This window comes from Lithobates pipiens, unplaced genomic scaffold (genome assembly GCF_037356315.1).
Source record: "Lithobates pipiens isolate NorthernLeopardFrog02 unplaced genomic scaffold, aLitPip1_a1.2 Scaffold_55, whole genome shotgun sequence".
NCBI lineage: Eukaryota > Metazoa > Chordata > Amphibia > Anura > Ranidae > Lithobates > Lithobates pipiens.
This window is the reverse complement of record NW_027507877.1, coordinates 3,592,981-3,613,612: the sequence shown is the minus strand read 5'-3', so window position 1 is coordinate 3,613,612 and position 20,632 is coordinate 3,592,981. Positions and strand designations below refer to the sequence as shown.

Sequence of the window (20,632 nt, the reverse complement as noted above, 5' to 3'; positions counted from 1 at the left end):
AGCTGGGTCGGTAACAGGAGACACGGAAACTGGAATATTATGGAGATAATGCACTGAAGGGCCCGAAGATCAACCAGCAACTGCAGCCACTAACAGACTTCCTTATGTAGGCCCATGTGACATGCTGGTAGAAAGTTTGGGTCCTCAAGTCCTTCTCCTACCATAAGGTCTGATAGAGATTCTGGGTCCTAGAGCCCTTCTCCTGCTGTTGGTTCCATAGGGGTTGATTTACTAAAGGCAAATTGATTGTGCACTTTGCAAAGTGAAGTTGCTCCAGAGCTTAGTAAATGAGCAAAAGCTCTGCTGACTTTCATCATCCAATCACGTGCAAGGAAAAAAAAAAAAAACATTTTTTACTTGCACGTGATTGGATGATGAAAGTCAGTGGAGCTTTTGCTCATTTACTAAGCTCTGGAGCAACTTTGCAAAGTGCACAATCTGTTTGCCTCTCCACCAGCACTTATGGCAGGAGAAGGTCTTTAGGACCCATCATCTCTACCAGCACTTATGGCAGGAGAAGGACTTTAGGACCCATCATCTCTACCAGCACTTATGGCAGGAGAAGGACTTTAGGACCCATCATCTCTACCAGCACTTATGGCATGAGAAGGTCTCCTGTTTGCTTCCTGTGTTCGATCTCGGCTATCCGTAATTGGGTACTCTTTGCAAAGTGAAGCTTTACCTCATTTACTAAGCTCTGGAGCAATGGCACTTGCTTTGCAAAGTTCACAGTCTATTTGCCTTTAGTAAGTCAACCCCATAGACTTTTTAATCATACATTTTAGAAAGAGAGCAGCTGGGGAGTCAATGGTGGAGAAGAATCTGGGTGTTCTGGTAGATCCTCCTACAATTTAAGAGGAGAACAAGGTATGTTCCATTTCTAGATAGAACAAGATGATATCAGCATCACTCCATCCTATAAACTGGACCCCCCCGCCTTACATACCTTGAATAGTTTCAGACCAGGATTTACGAATTTCTACAGTGTCTATAATGAAGTAAAACAAGATGTCATCAATATCATCCCAAACATGACATGTACAGAAGAACATCAGACTGTTTTTTTTGCAGACCACTTTTTTCTGATTGAATGGAGATGAAAGATGATGTCATGTTATAGACTGCTACATTGTAACCTGTAATGATGGAAGGTGTCCCTCGTGCTTAGTAGATGGTGTGCCCATCATAATGATTACAATACTAAATGCTTCATAAAATATGGTGGCAGTTCAGGCCCATCAGAAGATTTATTCAACATGATGGAAAAAAACGATACATTATATAAAATATGAACTGAGATCTGTATATGGAATGTAGCTGTGATGACAGATCATGTCTCCAAACATAATGCTTACACCCGGGGCATGGCTTTTTTTTTTATTAGATTTAAATGATCACTCTACCTGTGAATGTACAAATCTCTGTCAGCATATTTGTCTATCAGGTTCCTGTAATTACTGAGCTCTATCTGAAGGTGGCCCACTGCCTTTGTTTTTCAGTGATCACAAACAGGGCTGTCAATGGGGGTAGGGGGGGTTAGACCCGGCCTTCCTGTACTGAGACCCCACCATCAGTTCAGCATAGGGCCCCATGGCAGAGAGGAGACAATTAAAATATGTGTGGACATACGCACAGTAATCTCAAGGACTGTGGTATCCAGCTATTGAATAAAAGTTCCCCGGGCCCCTATCAGTTCAGCAACAGGGGCCGACAGGGGCCGACAGGGGCCAAGGACAGAGAATGGGCTGCTTAGTAATTTTAGTGAGGAGGCGGAGTAATCCTCCGTTCCACGCCCCCCGACCATTAAACTAAAGTTCCGGCCTCGTCCTCTATATCAATCTGCCAGGTTGGGAGGAAACTGAGAAGGCAAAATTTTAAGATGAAATATCTGCCTTAAATGATCCTCAGATTTATTATTTTCTCACCTTTGGTCCCCATAGCCACCCTCTGCATCTGAAGGTAGTGGGAGCCACCAAACAGAAAAATATTGTTGGTTAAAATAAATTGAAGCAAAGTCAAAATGAATGTGTGGCGCTCAATGACTAGCTTACTGCCTGCAGGATAATCTCGATTTGTTGAGGGTGCTGGATGGGATTTCAATTCCTGAAGGGGCTTGGCTCGTTGCCCTCGATGTTGAGGCCCTCTGCAACTCCATCCACCATGGGCTGGGTGTTCGAGTTGTGGAGGGCTTTATTTCCAAGGGCGGCGATGGCGCATTGGAATACCACACATTAATTTTGACTTTGCTTCAATTTATTTTAACCAACAATATTTTTCTGTTTGGTGGCTCCCACTACCTCCAGATGCAGGGGGTGGCTATGGGGACCAAATGTGCCCCCCCCTTATGCCAACCTGTATCTGGGGGGGTGGGAGCGGCACCTCCTTTCTCGAGAAAATATTCAGCCATTTTTTGACCAGATTCCCATCTGGAGACGCTATATAGATGATGTTTTTTTTTTATTTGGATAGGGACGGAGAAAGATCTTTTGTTATTTTTTGAAAGTTTAAAAACAAATTGCTTCAACCTCAAATTTACCATGGAAAGAAGTCAGTCTCACCTCACTTTCCTAGGTTTATACATTTTCCTCAATTCTGATGGCAGTATAGGCTCCACTTTATTTCGCAAATCGTCTGAAGCCAATACTTTATTACATGCAAAAAGTTCCCATCGAGCACCTTTGATAGCAAGTGTACCGTATGGTCAGTATCTTCGACTTAAAAGGAATTGCAGTGAGGAAGTCCACTTTGAACTGGAGGCAAAGCAACTCCAAATGCGTTTACGTCAGCGCAGCTATAGCAATAAATGCTTGAAAAGGTCTTACCTTAGAGCCAAAAAACAAAGTGGACTGATCCTTATCCATGGTAATAAGACACCTAAGTCTGACACTGGGATGAGATTAATCACTCGCTTCTCAGGACAACAGCTTCAAGTACGCAATATTTTCATAAAATATTGGTACCGCCTCAAAGCTGACCTCACTGTATCTAAACATCTGGGCGATCGCCCTGCAATCACATTCAGAAGATCCCAATCCCTTAGAGATACTTTAGTACGGAGTCATTATGCCCCAATGGCAATCTCTGGTACCAAACAAACTGGTACTAGACCTTGCCATAAATGCAATTTTTGTCATGTTATCAATGCGTTTTAACACATTTTGTTACCCAATGGCCAATTTTTTAAACCCAACTTTTTGGCCACTTGTGAATCAATAGGTGTAGTATACATTATGATGTGTGATTGTAATGCTTTTTACATTGGCAAGACCAAACGTTCCTTCTTCCACCCCATCCGAGACCATGTCTCGGATGCGTGTGAAGAAGATGGAAACACCTATCAGTCAACATATGGGTTTATACCATGCTTTCAATGAGACTCTTATGCACTTTTTCGCACTTGAATCTATACCGCCTGGGGAAAGGGGGGGTGATAATGACTGTATTTTGCTACAAAGGGAAGCACGGTGGATTTTCACTTTGAGAGCTACTACCGCCCCTAATTTAAATGATGCTCTGAGTTTTAAATATTTTTTGTAATTGGTAAATTCAATTTTTTTTTGTCTCTCTCTTTTTCTTTCTTCTCTTTTTTTCATTTTAGGTAACACATCTGCGTACTTATAATATCTATGTCTGTAATACTTTATGTATTATATATTTAATTCAGCATGTGGTCATAAGAGATGGAAACCAGGATTTACTCTCACGCTATAGATTACAATGAATTGATTGTTCTATTCTTAAGATAATTTAATAAATGTAAATTTAATAATTTATTATTTAATAATAATACATTTTTTATTTACATGTCCCACTTTTTTTTTTTTTCCATGGGTTCCCCAGCTGCAAGCTTGCATGGGCACCCAGGGCATACCACGGGTTGCGCTGCCAATCAATCATCACCCCCTGTGGTCTGCCCTATTTGTAAGCTTTGCTGCCATACCCTCTGGTGGATGTTGGACTTCTGTTCCCCGGTGCTGAATGGGGGTTTTGGGCTTTTACCAATCCCCATTACTCCGTGGCGTCCGCCCTCTTGTCCAAGATGAGGGCAACAGATGTCCTAAGATGGCCGCTATGCGCCGATGACGCAATTAGCGTCGTCAGGTGCATGCGCGGAAGATTCCTCCGGACTTCCGGTCTGGCATCGAGGCTGAACTTTCGCCCGCGACTCGGCGGTGACGTCAGATGCCGCCGAGTCGGGGAGATCTCTTATAAGGCAGCACCCGGTGCCTTACTCTCTGCGGAGATGGCCAGTGAGGGACGGCATCGGACTGTTCCCCTCATCCAAGGTCTCTTTATCTTCTCAATGCTGGGGTAATATATATAGTTTGATTCTCATCACCATTACTTTTGGGCGAACATTAATTTACCTGTTACCCAGAAACGAAATTATGTTCATATTTATTTATATATTATATCTATATTTCCCATTTAGATTTGTGATCCAGCACTTGGTCTGCCGTCAATTACTGACGTCTCCTAGTCTTGTTGGCACGTTAATTACTGGCTACTGTAGCCCAGATCTTTCCATATTGATTCTACGTCTTTTACCAACCACTTAGAGGTAATACCCTCTCCATTGAGGCATCTTGTTGTCTTGCTTGGCTTCTATGTTTTGAGGTACTTATGCATATATACCTTCTGATTACTTTAGATTTCTATACTTGGGGAGATCTCTCTGCAAGCATCATTAATCTGTTGTTCCCCTGCGTATGGGGCTGTTCTCCATTTTTTCTCATCACTTTGTTTTATGATCATTATTTTTCCAATTTTTGGACTCCTAACAATTTGAGGTGAGACTTGGTTGTCCTTACTCCTGACCACACGCTGTTTATGTCCTTGCAGTTTCTATTTTGTTTTGTTTTGATTTGCATTTGCTTCCATGTTCATATTCCTACATATAATATGTTAAACTACTATGTATTTTAAACAGAATGTTTTTCATTCGTGTCTTATTATTACAGTATATAAAAGAACTGTGCCACCAATCTCCTGAAGAAACTCTAATTGAGTGAAACATGTCGAAAGTGGTAGAGGTTAATTTGACTCAGTTTGGATCATTTATATATCCTGTTGTTTGGATGTACCTTTGTTATTTGTGTATATTTTTTATATTTTTGTAATAAAAGTTCTAAAATATGTTTTCAGTTTTACTACTGATATTTTGACCCTTATATGCTCGATACCGTTAAAGTCCCGATGTTTGTTACCTCTTTAGCCCCCCCCCCCCCTTTTTTCTTTGTATATACATTTGGGATGTGGTATCAACAGTTTGACCCCTTCATCTCCCTCATTTGATCTTCTGTATATAATATTAAGATATATCTGGACTATGAACAGGCACTGCATGAATGGACAAGCAAGACAAAAAGAACAGTTTAACTATGAATGGCAAAGAGAGAAACCTAAAAACATCAACATAATACCTTAAAAGAGGAATAAGGTAAAATGTCTGATTAATGTTTATAAACAATGTTACTTTGCATCTCTTCATCTCCTGTCTGATCAATGTTTATAAACAATGTTACTTTGTATCTCTCTATCTCCTGTCTGAACAGAGTTGCTGCACATGTTCTGTGTACTATGACAATGGTTTTTGGACGTATGGACGATGTAGTATGTCCCATGTCTTAAACTAGTTATACTAAAGCGGCATATTTTTTTTTTTAATATATTATTTTTTATTAAGAAAAAAATTAAATTTACACATACATGGATAAAACATGATTTTCCAAACATAAAGAAAGTGTATATATCAACAAAGAATGCAAAGTTTTGCTTCCAGAGATATAGTTTAGCGCCAATGGCGTAACCATACCTGGCCCTCTTATTGTTGCTAACACACCTGTAAACCTATCCCCTCCTCCCCCCCATTACCCTGTTCTTCGAACACACGCTGTTAAATCCAGTCAAGCCTATTTGGCTAGCCGATAGCGGAGTGGCAAATCCATTCAGGAACAGAAATAGGGAACTTCCAGTAGGCTCCCATGACGCGCCAGGCCTAAGACCAATAGGTGCGCCCTAGATCCTATCCTCCGCTATCTCATCTAGGGGGTAGCCGATGTCCCTCAACCATGGATTCCATAGCAGCTTGAATTTTTTAAGGTTATTTTGCCTAATGTACATTGCCCGTTCGCACCAAATTATAGAATTGATGGCATTTATCCATGCTTGGAGGATTCTTTGCCTGCCAGTTCATCGCAATTAAGCGTCTGGCCTGATACAGGCATCTTAATATAGATATTTTTGTTACAGCAGAGATTCCACCCCTTTCCATAATCCCTAATAGACAAGTCCTAGCTTCAGGTTCTAAGGTAATGTTGAAGATCCTATTAATTCTGTGTACAATTTCTATCCAGTACCGGTATAGTTTTGGGCACTTCCATACCATATGGAGCAGATCCCCTGGTGCTCCACATCTAGGGCATTCCCCGTTAGACTTTCTACTTATCCTCCGCATTTTTTTGGGGGTGTAGTATGCCCTATATAGAAAAAACTTGTGGAACATATGCTGCGATGGGGAGATAGACACCATGTTCCCCTGTGCTAGGATCTCGTCCCATTGTTCCTGCCCAATTGGTCCCAGGTCTTCCTCCCATCCCCTCCTACTCTTATCCGGTCCCTCTCCATTCAACACTTTATCTCTGAGTTTTGTATATAGGCTAGAGATCTGACCCTTTTTTTGTCCTTGCTCGAGAAATCTCTGTAACAGGGGATTCTTTGTCCTCTTAATAGTAAGTGTGCCATACTGTGAATGTATCCCATGCCTCACTTGCAAATATATATAAAATGTTTTATTGGAGATGCCGAATTCCTGGCGAAGGTCTTCAAAAGATTTTATAGTGTTCCCCTGGTAGAGATGCACCAGTCTTCTAATCCCCCTCCTCTCCCACTCCAGGGACCGAGCTATACTATTTAATTCAGCCAGTTCTCCGTTGTTCCATAGGGGGGTATACTCAGTTACCCCCCCATAGGCCAAGAGTTGCTTAGCTATCTGCCTTTCCTTGCCAAGACATTGGTGGGGCATTTACAAGCAAATGAGTTAGCCTCCAGGACTTCAGCTAGAGTTCTATGATATGCATTGTTAATCATCAATTTATGATTTGGGCAGTCACCCCCTTCCAGTCCAGCCCCCGTCAAATGCTGGAGCTGGGCTGATAGAAAGTATGTCCTTAAATGTGGCATCGCTACTCCTCCCTTTTCCACAGGGAGCTGCAGCGTCCGCAGCCGAATCCGAGGCTGTCTCTTTTTCCATATTAATTCTCAAATTAATCCCTCCAGTCTGTTAAACCATTTCTGGTTAATCCAGACTGGGGAGTTGTGGAGGATATATAGAATCTGTGGCTGCCAAATCATTTTTACTAAGTTACACCGCCCCGCTACCGACAGGGGAAGGCGACACCAGCTATTGACCTTCTGCTTCAGCTTTGCCAGTAATGGTACCAAATTCTCCTCAACATACCGGTCTATCTCTCTGGGAATCCAAACACCCAAATATTTCAGCTTAGTTACCACTCCTAGTCCCTCGGTTATAGACGATGTTTGGTCTTCAAACTCCGATAGTGGCATAAGGGCTGATTTACTCCAATTGATGACCAAGCCTGATTGCTGCCCAAATTCATCCATCAGCCGTACTACACTATTCAGAGTGAAGCGTACATCGTCAAGAAAAAACAAGACATCGTCTGCAAACAAAGCCAGCTTCTCCTCCTCCAGTCCGCGCCGGAATTCCCGGATGTCCGAGCGTGATCTCGCCATCACAGCCAGGGGTTCCATAGCTAGCACGAACAGGAGGGGAGACAACGGGCATCCCTGTCTCGTACCCCTTTCTAGATAAAACACTTCAGAAAATAGGGTCCCCATTTTAATCTTGGCCCTGGGTCCCCTGTATAGTAGTTTTACCCATTGGATAAATTGGGGGCCAAAGCCAAAACGTTCCAATACGCCCCAGAGGTAGTCCCACTCCAGGCTGTCAAAAGCCTTATTAGCATCCAAAGCTAATATGGCACCTGGGTTGTCGCTATCTCTAGGTATTTGTAAATTTAGAAAAACCCTCCTAATATTAGTATTAGTTGTTCTGCCCGGGATGAACCCGGACTGATCTGGATGTATTAATTTATGTATACAGCTATTTAACCGGGTTGCTAGGGCCTTGGCTAGAATTTTTATATCTGAACATAGCAAAGATATCGGCCGGTATGACGAGACCTCTTGTTGGTCCTTTCCCTCTTTAAGAATTAAGGTGATATTAGCCTCACGCATTGAAGCGGGGAGTTCCCCCGCCTCTAGTGCATAATTTAACGTTTCCAGTAGTGCCGGCATCAGCTGTTCGCTGTATCGCTTATAAATTTCCACTGGAAGGCCATCAGGACCAGGGGATTTATAATTGGGCATGCTGTTCATTGCGCATTTTAATTCTTCCAAAGTAAGTGGTAAATCTAGATTCGATTTATCCTGGTCTGAAAGCACAGGAATATCTGTTTGCTGCAAAAAATTAGTGGCCAGACCCTCCCGACCCTGTGTGGTTGATTTATATAAGGTTCTGTAGTAATCACCCAGTACCTTCATAATCTCGGAGGGCCTAAAGACAAGATCACCCTTCTGTGTTTTAATTGCCTGTATTCCTGTGGGGGAACTATTGGTACGAGTCAATAAAGAAAGAGCTCGACCCACCTTCTCCCCTTCGCCAAAATAATATTGGCGTTGGAAAATACGTTGATTTTCTACCCTTTTTAGAAGTGCCATTTTGTATATCTGTTGGTTGTCCTCCCAAATCTGTTGTTTCCCCGGCGATGGATCCTCCACAAACTCTCTCTCAGCCTGAATAACATCATTTCGAATTTTCCCCTCTTGGTCTCGGGATTCCCGTTTTGTTATTGCAATATTCTGTATGAGTGTTCCTCTAAGAAAGGCTTTTAGGGAATCCCAAACCATTCCAGATGCCGCTGTCCCCCTGTTAGTCTGGAGAAATTCCCCTATTTGATCCCCTAAAAGGTTGGATCTATCGATTAGTTCCAGCCAAGCGGGGTTTATTCTCCACTCTCTCAGTGGGACGCACTCTCCCGTGTTCAAAGTTATAAACAAAGGGGAATGGTCTGAGATCCCCCGTACCCCGTATTCTATGTCTACCACCACTCCCATTGCCTCATTGTTCCCCAAGCCCATATCTATTCTTGATAACGTCTGGTGGGTACTAGAAAAACAGGAATATTGCCTATCCTGGGGGTGTCGCATGCGCCAGATGTCTCTTAGACCAACTTCCAATAGAAATTCGCGTAATCGACCTGTTCTATTCCCGGTTAGACAAGGGAATCTATCTAGGCGTTTATCTATAGTTTCATTGAAATCACCAGCAATTATCCATGGAACACCCATTTTACCCAGGCTGAACATGAGAAATTTATCCATAACCTCTAGTTTGAAAGGAGGGGGTATATAGATATTAGCTAGGATACATTCTTGCCCAGCCACCTGACAGTGCAAGAAAACAAATCTCCCCTCCCCATCTATCTGGGACTCTTTACATAAAAAATCCATGCCCTTCCTTACTAACACACTCACGCCTCGGGAATACGATGAATGAAAGGAGTGGTAGTATGCCTGGAATCTCCGGTCATGGAGCAGAGGGGCCGTAATTGGGGTTAGATGGGTTTCCTGCAAAAAAAGCAAGCCAGGTCCCCTTCCTTCCATCTCTAACATCACAGACCTCTGTTTCTTAGGGTCTCCCAAGCCCCTCACGTTCCACGAGGTTATATTCCACCTACCCATCAACTCCAATAATATTACTCCTGCCCATCGGCTCCAGTGGTTAATATGCCCATGGAGGGGAGGGGGAAAGGGGGGAGGGAACCGCTTCCTCTCCCCATCGCCACTCCCCTTCTCAACCTGTCCCTCCACGCCACCCCGTTACTCTCAGCGTGTGTTCGATGACTCCCCTCCCTCCCACCCCCCACCCAACCCTGCCCATCAGAGCCACCCTTAGGGGGCTCAATTGTAGCCAGTATAATCATACCCCATTCAGAAATGTCCGAGCTCACCATCCCCCCACGTGATCTTATCACCCCCCATCAAAATTCTTATAGGGTGGGATCGTAATCCCTCCATAGCACCAATCATACCCTACAAAAAAAAAAAAAAAGGCTTATATGTAGATCCCCACCCCCCAACTCCCACTCTCCCAACTCGGCTATAAAACCTCATAACCCCTTCTAGTGTAGAATTGTGTGAACTAATTATTCACCCTATGGCATCGCAGTGTTCTATATCCATAATACTATACCCCAACTTTAATCAATTTGTTATATCATTTCATTTTACCCACCTCGCCCAAGCAACGAACAGCGACAATTTAACTCCCCATTCCTTTACCGAGATGGGCTTGCAAATAAAATTATTTCCGATAATATACCTACATAAAATTATATTCTCTCTTAGAACCCCCCCCGCCTTCCCACCATACCTATAACCATATCTTTGTACACAATGTGGATCATCCTATAGTGCTCGATTACTCATAGTACATAAAAAAAAAAAAAAAGGGGAGATATATTCCCTTCTTTTTTCCTCCTCCCCCTCCCTCAAACCCCGCCCTCCCGACTCATCCATAACTCCTCATTAAATACTTCTAATGTGAAGTTATATAACTATTAATTCACCTTGTGAAATCGCAGTGCTCTATAATCCATAGTGTTTTACCCAGTTCGTAATCAATTTGTTATATCGTTTTACCCATCTCACCCAAGCAACAAGCTGTAGCATTAAAGCTCCACAATCTTTCAACAGGATGGGTACATAAGCAAAATTATTTCCAAAAATACACATACAAAAATTTGCATTCCCCCTTGCAGCCCACCCCCCCCCCCCAACCCCCACACCCCCCTCTTCCCACCTCTCCAGAGAAAACTACCTCCCCCCTCCCCCCCCCCCCCCCCAACAACCAAAACAAAAAAAAAAAAAAAAGGGATTAATACAGGCCGACTCTAAGTATCATTAAAGGGCCTCCTTATGGTCCTCCAGCCAGTTCACGGCCTCTTGCGGGGAGTTAAAAAAAATTGTTGAGCCCAAAGCAGACACTCGGAGTCGGGCTGGGTACAATAGGGCATACATTATCTTATGCGATTTCAGGGTGCGTTTAACAGGAATAAACTCCGCCCTCTGTTTCTGTAAGTCCGGTGAAAAATCTGGATAAAATGACACCCTAGTCTCCTTGTAGAAGATGTCTCCCAATCCCCTGACCCTCCGCATCAAAATTGCTCGATCATTATAATTAACAAATTTCAATATCATTGGCCTGCAGCGTCCCTCTGATAGATGAGATCTAAGAGGAACTCTGTGGGCTCTTTCGATGCTAGAAGGCGAAGAGAAGGAGACATCTCCCAGTAATTCCTTGAACCAATTTTCCAAAAAAATTACGGGGTCAAGCCCCTCGCTTCCCTCTGGCAGACCAATTAGTCGCACGTTATTCCTGCGGTTCTTGTTGTCCATGTCATCAATTTTGGCTGCCTGTGCGACAATTTGTTTCTGAAGTGTAGCTATTTTTTCCTGCAGGGGGGATAATTCGTCTTCCACCGTACTTAATCTTCCCTCTAGGGCGTCAATTCTATCGATGGTGTTGCTTAATAGCTGACTCATAGCATGCAGTTCATTTTGGATATTTCTCAGTTGGCTATCCAGCCCAGAAATAGAATTCTTACAATCATTAACCGCCAACAGTATCTCTCGTAAAGTCGGTTCCCCACCCCCCCTGGGTTTTTGAGCCGTCCTGTTGTCCTCCTGGGATAGCTCACCTATCCCACCTCCCGGCAGTGGGGTACCAGGGTCCAGTGAGGGGCGGCCTGCACTCCTTCTGTCACCTACCATCCCCTGCATTTTAGATTGACTTGGTGGATGGTGTTGGACTTTCCTACCTGGGGAAGTTACATGTGCATAACGCTCAAGTTTCAAAGCCGCAGAGGCTTGATTTAGTTTTTCTTTGACGGCACGCGTTTTTTGATTCCCCTCTCCCTGGGATATATCTTCTACTGCTCTTTTACTAAGCATGGTAAAGTCCACGTGAAGGAGTCACTAAGCCAGCGGAAGTTGGTAATATAGCAGTTTGTATCGCTAAATCAATTCTCCCAGCAAAAAGGCTCAATTTTTTAACAAGAGAACCTTGAAGGGGGCCAGCCAATTCACCAAGCTCACAACACCTGAATCCCACGTTAATTATGTTTGTGGGGCGAGCACGCTTCGGCCAGCGATTATCAGAAACAAAGCAGATGGGGAGAAGCAAACATTCCCAGCAATCAGAAGTAACCAAGTCTCAACTACACAGGTTCTAACTTCCGTCCCGCTAGATTATATAGCGTTTCTCACCACTCTGCGACCAGGGTTCTTTCATCAACGGGGCTGGCAGATGTCACCTGGAAGTTTGCTCGTCCGAGGCAGTCGTAGAGCTCTCTCCGCGTGTCCTCGTGTGGCGTTTTAAGCGTTCGTCTATCCTCGGATCTCCGACCGGATCTCCGACCGGGCTCCCGCGGTAGCGAAACCTACCGCGGAGTCCTCCTCAGGTTCTTTCGGCGATCTCCGTCAGTGCTGGGCAGCAATCGTGAAAGCGTGTGCTCCAAGTCGAACGTTCATTACGAAGTTACGTTAGAGGGAGCCAGGAAACAGCAGCTGTATCCACCAGCGGGCTGCGTTCCTCACATCGCAGGGCGGAGGCTAGGAGCTCGGACACACTCACACTCCTACTCACTCACTCACGCCCATCTCCATCCGGACACACCCCCAATGAAAGCGGCATATTTTTACATCTTTGTCCATTTGTTTGCGTAGTATAGTAAAAAAAAAAAAAAAACTATAATCAAGGTACGCTTAAAAATAACCAAAGGCCTGCTATGTGCTAAGAAATAACGGTGTGAAGATCATCTTATACTAAATGGTGAAATAACTTTATCCGCAGAAACCTGTGCTTACCAAAACATCGAAATCCGGTCTGGTGGTGAAGGTTCTAACTATTCCAGGACTTGAATGGGTTAATACCTCATTAACATAACAAAAGCGTTGATTTGGCGTTGCATTATTTATTGGTGCTCTAGCATTCCGCCCCATCCCCCATATCACTGCCCCGGGTCAGCACAGTGCTGAGATCTCTCTGTGACAAGAAGCCGCGACAGATCCACACACCTCCATTCACATAAATGCCCGCACTATTTTATTTCCATTCACCGACTCATCATCAGCATTACTTACATGATTGTCCTCTAAGAATGATATATTCTGGCTTTTCTGGCACTGCAAAAAGTGAAACACACAGAGAACATGTAGAGAATGAGTGACTCCGCCTCCATTCATATGTCACAGTACAACTATATATATATATATATATATATATATATATATATATATATGTATATACATATATCTCATACATTCTAATATAAGTGATGCCATTTAAGGCAGCTTATCGATTAGTTAGAACTCTTCAATCTATCTGTCTTAATATAAAGAATATAATCAGGGGACACCTAAAAATAATAAAAGTCCTCATCAATGTCGGGGAATAATGGGGGGGGAAATTGTGTTTGTATTCTAGATGGTTAAATAACTTTAGCTGCTTAAACTGGTGCATGCCAAAATGTGATCTGGTGGTGAAGATTCAAATTATTCCAGGACCTGAATGGGTTAATATCCTTTTTTAATACATCCTGGAGTTGATTTGGTTTGCAGTATCTGCTACTTGCCATTTATTGGTGCTCTGCCATTCCATTCCATCCACCTCTTGGCAGAGGCGTAACAAGAACTTTCAGGACTTTCAGGACCCCTTTCTTCTGCTCCTGAGGTCCTTTCCTTCAGTCCTGGGCCCCTTCCATTGGTGTCAGGGCTCTTTCCATCAGTCCCTGGGCCCCTTCCTTTGGTGTCAGGGCTCTTTCCATCAGTCCGGTGTCAGGGCTCTTTCCATCAGTCCCCGGGCCCCTTCCATTGATGTCAGGACTCTTTCCATCAGTCCCCGGGCCCCTTCCATTGGTGTCAGAGCTCTTTCCATTGGTCCTGGGCCCCTTCCATTGGTGTCAGGGCTCTTTCCATCAGTCCCTGGGCCCCTTCCATTGGTGTCAGGGCTCTTTCCATCAGTCCCCGGGCCCCTTCCATTGGTGTCAGGGCTCTTTCCATAAGTCCCGGGCCCCTTCCATTGGTGTCAGGGCTCTTTCCATCAGTCCTGGGGCCCTTCCATTGATGTCAGGGCTCTTTCCATCAGTCCCTGGGCCCCTTCCATTGGTGTCAGGGCTCTTTCCATTGGTCCTGGGGCCCTTCCATTGGTGTTAGGGCTCTTTCCATCAGTCCCTGGGCCCCTTCCATTGGTTCCAGTGCTCTTTCCATCAGTACTGGGCCCTTCCATTGGTGTCAGGGCTCTTTCCATCAGTCCCTGGGCCCCTTCCATTGGTGTCAGGGCTCTTTCCATTGGTCCAGGGGCCCTTCCATTGGTGTCAGGGCTCTTTCCATCAGTCCCTGGGCCCCTTCCATTGGTTTCAGGGCTCTTTCCATCAGTCCTGGGGCCCTTTCATTGGTGTCAGGGCTCTTTCCATCAGTCTCCAGGCCCCTTCCATTGGTGTCAGGGCTCTTTCCATTGGTCCTGGGCCTTTTGCTCTGAGCCCAGTGCCTTTCCCCCTTGGCTTGGGCCCTTCCCACTGTTCCTGGGGCCCTTCACTATGTTGAGGGGCTCTTTATAAGCTCTAGTTCACACTGATGCAACTCATTATGTGACTTTTAGCACTTAAAGTGGCTAGGCAAGCCAAAGCACATTCATTTCATTGGGTGTTCTCTTAAGCCTCGTAAACATGATCGGATTTTCCGCAGACAAAGCGCAGGACTTTTGTCTGAAGGGCGTTGGCCAGGAATTTGTCTTGCATACAAACGGCACACAATTGTTGGCCAACAAAACACAAAACGACTTGGGTTTTCAGCTCTTTAGTGCCACCCTTTGGGCACCTTCTGCTAATGTGGTGTCTGGTGAGCATTCCTTCCCGAGCATGCGTGTTCGTACTTTGGATATTTGTCAGACGGACTTGTGTACACACGCTTAGAAAGCCTGCTCTCCAACATTTGTCTGCAGAAAATCCGGCAACAATTGTCTGATGAAGCGTACAAACGGTCGGATTTTCCGCCAACAGGCCTGTCATCACACAATTCCCATCGAGAAATCCGATTGTGTGTACGAGGGTTTAGTCACAGTGACAGAAAAATAAATAAATCCTGCACTGTTTTTCTACGACTTTGGTGCAATTTGAGTGCCATAGACTGCAATGTTAAATCACAAAAGTCCCAAGGAAGTTGCAAGCAAGACGCAAGCAAGTCCATAGATTGGACTTGATGGTCTTTTTTCGACCTTGCCTACTATGTTACCATGTAGCTATGTAACAAGGAAATCACATGCAAGTCACATTTTGAGATTGCATCAGTATGAACATTTTCACATCTTCTACAGAAGCCTCCCTTCCTGCTGTCTTGTTCAGAATGCCAGAGTCTGACGCAAGTACGACCTGTGGGACCCTGGATCCAAAGAAAGGTCCATAAAGACAAGAATGGGCACGTATGGGGTGGAGGAACTTGACTGGCCTGCACAGAGTTATGACCTCAACCCGATAGAACACCTTTGGGATGAATTAGAACGGAGACTGTGAGCCAGGGATGCTCATCCAACATCAGTGCCTGACCTTGCAAATTAGTTTCTGGAAGAATGGTCAAACATTCCCATAGACGCACTCCTAAACCTTGTGGACGGCCTTCCCAGAAGAGTTGAAGCTGTTAGAGCTGCAAAGGGACAACTCAATATTGAACCCTACAGACTAAGACTGGGAGGCCATTAAATTTCATGTAAATGTAAAGGAAGGTGTCCCAATACTTTTGGTAATATATATCTATATTCTAAATTACAGAAAACGTGATACTTAATGTGATTGTAGCCGTATACAGGCAGAAGGTGAAGTCTCCTTACCACCAGTAATCCAGCTCTTGAATCTTCGCCAGGTTCCTGGATAAAATGAACAGAAACAATCAGTGTGGAGTGTATGTGACACGGATACAATGATTCATTTACTAAGGGTCACAAAGGTCACAAATCACAATAGTGATGAATTTCAAAGAATCCAAAGAAAATGATTATTCATTTGGTTTATTTCTTTACGACTTCAGAGGGTTCTATGAGTTCTGTAATACGTGTCGCATTCTGTATTGTTAGGATTGGCCAAACTCCCAAAATATCAAAGTCGCCAGCAAGTCACCAAAATAATACAAGGATGTGAGAAATGAAATCCAATCTCCCGAAATTACGGATTGATTTGGAACCACGAAGATACAAAAGAAATCCCGAAAATACAAAACAAATTCTGAACACAAATCATTCTAACATAATGAATGTGATGGAATTAAATGATTGCCGAATGAATCTGAAATAAAATGAATTTGTTTGTGATGCAAATCTCTAATGATTACTATGTATGATATGATATTATTAAATTGCAGTGGAGCTGCGGGATGACGTCATTATAATGACAGATCTTCTTATCCTTCATACGCCAGATAATATTCTAAGTAGAAGCAATTTCTGTACAAATTCCAAAGTTAAAAAAACAACTATCTATTCATTGTGGAAGGAAGGGAGGAAGGGAGGGAGGGATGAAGGGAGGGAGGAAGGAAGTGAGGAAGGAAGGGAGGGAGGGATTATGGAAGGAAGGGAGGGAGGGATGAAGGGAGAAAGGGAGCGAGGGAGGAAGTAAGGGAGGAAAGGAGGGAGCAAGGAAGGGAGGGAGGGAGGGATGAAGGGAGAAAGGGAGCGAGGGAAGAAGTAAGGGAGGAAAGGAGGGAGGAAGGGAGGGAGGAAGGCATGAAGAGAGGGAGGAAGGCATGAAGGGAGGGAGGAAGTAAGGGAGGGAAGAAGGAAGGGAGGAAGGAAGTAAGGAAGGAAGGGAGGGAGGAAAGGAAGGAGAAAGTGAAGGAAGGAGGGAGGGAGGAAGGGAGGGAGGGAGGAAGGGAGGGAGGGAGGGAGGGATGAAGGGAGGGAGGAAGGAAGTGAGGAAGGAAGGGAGGGAGGGATGATGGAAGGAAGGGAGGGAGGGAGGGATGAAGGGAGAAAGGGAGCGAGGGAGGAAGTAAGGGAAGAAAGGAGGAAGCAAGGAAGGGAGGGAGGAAGGCATGAAGGGAGGGAAGGGATGAAGGAAGGGAGGAAGGAAGGGAGGGAAGAAGGAAGGGAGGAAGGAAGTAAGGAAGGAAGGGAGGAAGGGAGGGAGGAAAGGAAGGAGAAAGGGAAGGAGGAAGGGAGAAAGGGAAGGAAGGAAGGGAGGGAGGGAGGAAAGGATGAAGAGAAGGAAGGAAGGAAAGGTTGAAGGAAGGGAGGAAGGAATGGAGGAAGGGATGAAGAAGGAAGGGAGGGAGGAAGAAAGGGATGAAGGAAGGGAGGGAGGAAGTAAGGGAGGAAGTAAGGGAGGGAGGGAGGAAGTGAGGAAGGGAGGGAGGAAAGGAAGGAGAAAGGGAAGGAAGGAGGGAGGGAGGAAGGGAGGGAGGTAGGAAGGGAGGGAGGGAGGTAGGAAGGGAGGGAGGGAGGGATGAAGGGAGGGAGGAAGGAAGTGAGGAAGGAAGGGAGGGAGGGATGATGGAGGGAGGGAGGGATGAAGGGAGAAAGGGAGCGAGGGAGGAAGTAAGGGAGGAAAGGAGGGAGCAAGGAAGGGAGGGAGGAAGGCATGAAGAGAGGGAGGAAGGCATGAAGGGAGGGAGGAAGGGATGAAGGAAGGAAGGGAGGGAAGAAGGAAGGGAGGAAGGAAGTGAGGAAGGAAGGGAGGGGGGAAAGGAAGGAGAAAGGAAGGAGGAAGGGAAAAAGGGAAGGAAGGAGGGAGGAAGGAAGGGAGGGAGGAGGGAAGGAAGGAAGGAAGGGAGGAAGGAAAGGATGAAGAGAAGGAAGGAAGGAAGGGATGAAGGAAGGGAGGAAGGAATGGAGGAAGGGATGAATAAGGAAGGGAGAGAGGAAGAAAGGGATGAAGTAAGGGAGGGAGGAAGTAAGGGAGGGAGGAAGTAAGGGAGGGAGGAAGGGGGAAGGAAGGAAGGAAGGAAGGAAGGAAGGGAGGAAAGAAGGGAGAAAGGAAGGGATGAAAGGAGGGATGAAGGGAGGGAGGAAGGGAGGGAAGGAGGGAGGGAGGAAGGGAGGGAAGGAGGGAGGGAGGGAGAAGGGAAGGGAGGAAAAAAGGGAAGGAGGAAGGAAGGGAAGAAAGAAAGAGAGGGAAGAAGGGAGGAAGTAAGAAAGGGAGGGAGAGAGGAAGGAAGGAAGGGAGGAAGAAAGGATAAAGAAAGGGAAGGGAGAAGGGGAGGGAGGAAGGAAGGGAGGGAGGGAGAAAGGGGGAGGAAGTAAGGGAGGGAGGGAGGGAGAAAGGGATGAAGAAAGGGATGAAGAAAGGGAGGAAGGAAAGAAGGGAGAAAGGAAGGGGTCAGTACTGGCATGGTGATATCAGTGCCTCTCTCTACACTAGTACATTGTGATTGGAGGGTCACTCCCTTGAGGGGGCGGGTACATGACACCCTGTACTCACAAAAGCTGGCCATACACGGGTCAGTTGTTGTTTTTTTTTGTTCAGCCAATGGGTTGAATGGAAAAAAACTGACCCAATTTCCCCATACACACACAGTGTATCATTCTATTCTGAAGCAATGAGACGGATGGCTACTCCAGGTGAGTATGATAATCCACCAGAAGCACAATGTAAGTGTGAAGTATTGTCACTCCTTGGCCTGTTGTTATAGTCCTGCTGGCAGTCTTTCAATAAACCTGCTGGACAGATCGGTGTGCAGCTACTTATTTCTACTTGGTCTAAATTGTATTCTGACAATCTATGGCCTGCAGTTCTGATTGAGTGATAAATGACTGTTCAACCACAGGGGCCACACATGGACCAGAATTCAACCGGTCCATGTAGAACTGGTCACATTCTGATCCATTAATCGCTTTAGTGTAAAGGCTCGTACACACGGTCGGACTTTTTGACAACAAACATGCAAATTAGCTGTTTTGGAGCAACATCCGACCGTGTGTATGCTCCATCGGACAAACTTTTTTGGTTTTCATCGGACTTTTGTTGGCTGTGCGAACGGACAAACTTTCTGGCAACAAAAGTCCGATGGAGCAAAGTCCGACCGTGTGTATGCAAAAGCATCGGACTTTTGTACAAGGTACAAACACGCATGCTCAGAACCATTGCAAACGATCGAACTACAATACAGAAGTTGACCAAAGGTGGCGCTGGAGTCATTGAACGTCCTCTTTTGAAGTGGCGTCCGTACGTTGTGACGTCACCACGTTCGTGTTTGTTGTCAAAAAGTCCGACCGTGTGTATGCAATACAAACTTGTGGACAACACACTTTGTACAAAAGTCCACGGGAAAGTTTGTACAAGTCCGACCGTGTGTATGGGGCTTTACAGATTGCCTGATGGTGAGTGCTATTCTATCTGCATGAGCAGTATGGGACCCGGAAGCTAATAGAGATCACTATAGTAGTGGCGTAGTAGCAACATAGAAGCTGCTATGTAGTAGCATTGTAGTGGTGTAGTAATGATGTGTTAAGCCCCATACACACGGTCGGACTTGTACAAACTTTTCCGTGGACTTTTGTACAAAGTGTGTTGTCCACAAGTTTGTATTGCATACACACGGTCGGACTTTTTGACAACAAACACGAACGTGGTGACGTCACAACGTACGGACGCCACTTCAAAAGAGGACGTTCAATGACTCCAGCGCCACCTTTGGTCAACTTCTGTATTGTAGTTCGATCGTTTGCAATGGTTCTGAGCATGCGTGTTTGTACCTTGTACAAAAGTCCGATGCTTTTGCATACACACGGTCGGACTTTGCTCCATCGGACTTCTGTTGTCAAAAAGTTTGTCCGTTCGCAGAGCCAACAAAAGTCCGATGAAAACAGAAAAAGTTTGTCCGATGGAGCGTACACACAGTCGGATGTTGCTCCAAAACAGCTAATTTGCATGTTTGTTGTCAAAAAGTCCGACCGTGTGTACGGGCCTTTAGTTGTGGAATAGAGGGGGTTGTAGTGGTGTATGAATGGTGTAGTAGTTGTTCAATAGATGTGGTTGTAGCGGTATAGTAATGGTGTAGTGGTTGCGTGGTAGTTGTGGAGTAGAGGGGATTGTGGTGCAGTGTAGTAATGGTTTAGTAGTTGTGGAATAGAGGGGGTTGTAGTGGTGTAGTAATGGTGTAGTAGTTGTGGAATCAAGGGGTTGTAGTGGTGTAGTAATGGTGTAGTCGTGGAATAGAGAGGGTTGTAGTGGTGTAGCAATGGTGTAGTAGTTGTGGAATTGAGGGGGTTGTAGTGGTGTAGTATCGGATGTCAAAGTGGTGTATTAGTGATGTAGTAGTGGGTGTAGTAGAGGTGTAGTAAAGGGTGCTCTAGTGGTGTAGTAGTGGTATAGTAGCAGTGGAGCTGTGGTGTAGTAGAGACTGTCATAGTGGTGTAGTAACAGTGTAGAAGAGGTGTAGTATCAGATGTCCTAGTGATGTAGTAGTGGTTTAGTAGTGGTGTAGTAGTAGGTGTAGTGGTGTAGTAGCAGTGGAGCAGGGGTGTAGTAGAGTCTGTCATAGTGGTGTAATAGTGGTGTAGTAG

General features: G+C 45.1%; 1 protein-coding gene across 1 annotated transcript in view; it reads right to left on the bottom strand.

Annotated features, from left to right (window-relative positions):
* Positions 1-20,632, bottom strand: part of LOC143957702 (cytosolic phospholipase A2 gamma-like) — a 105,946-nt gene that overhangs the window by 17,959 nt on the left and 67,355 nt on the right. Inside the window, exons 11-13 of the mRNA XM_077467394.1 lie at positions 15,968-16,003; positions 13,228-13,269; positions 947-988 (exon numbers count right to left, since the gene is read on the bottom strand). Of these exons, the coding sequence (XP_077323520.1) occupies positions 947-988; positions 13,228-13,269; positions 15,968-16,003 (120 nt within the window). The remainder of the gene's footprint in view (positions 1-946; positions 989-13,227; positions 13,270-15,967; positions 16,004-20,632) is intronic.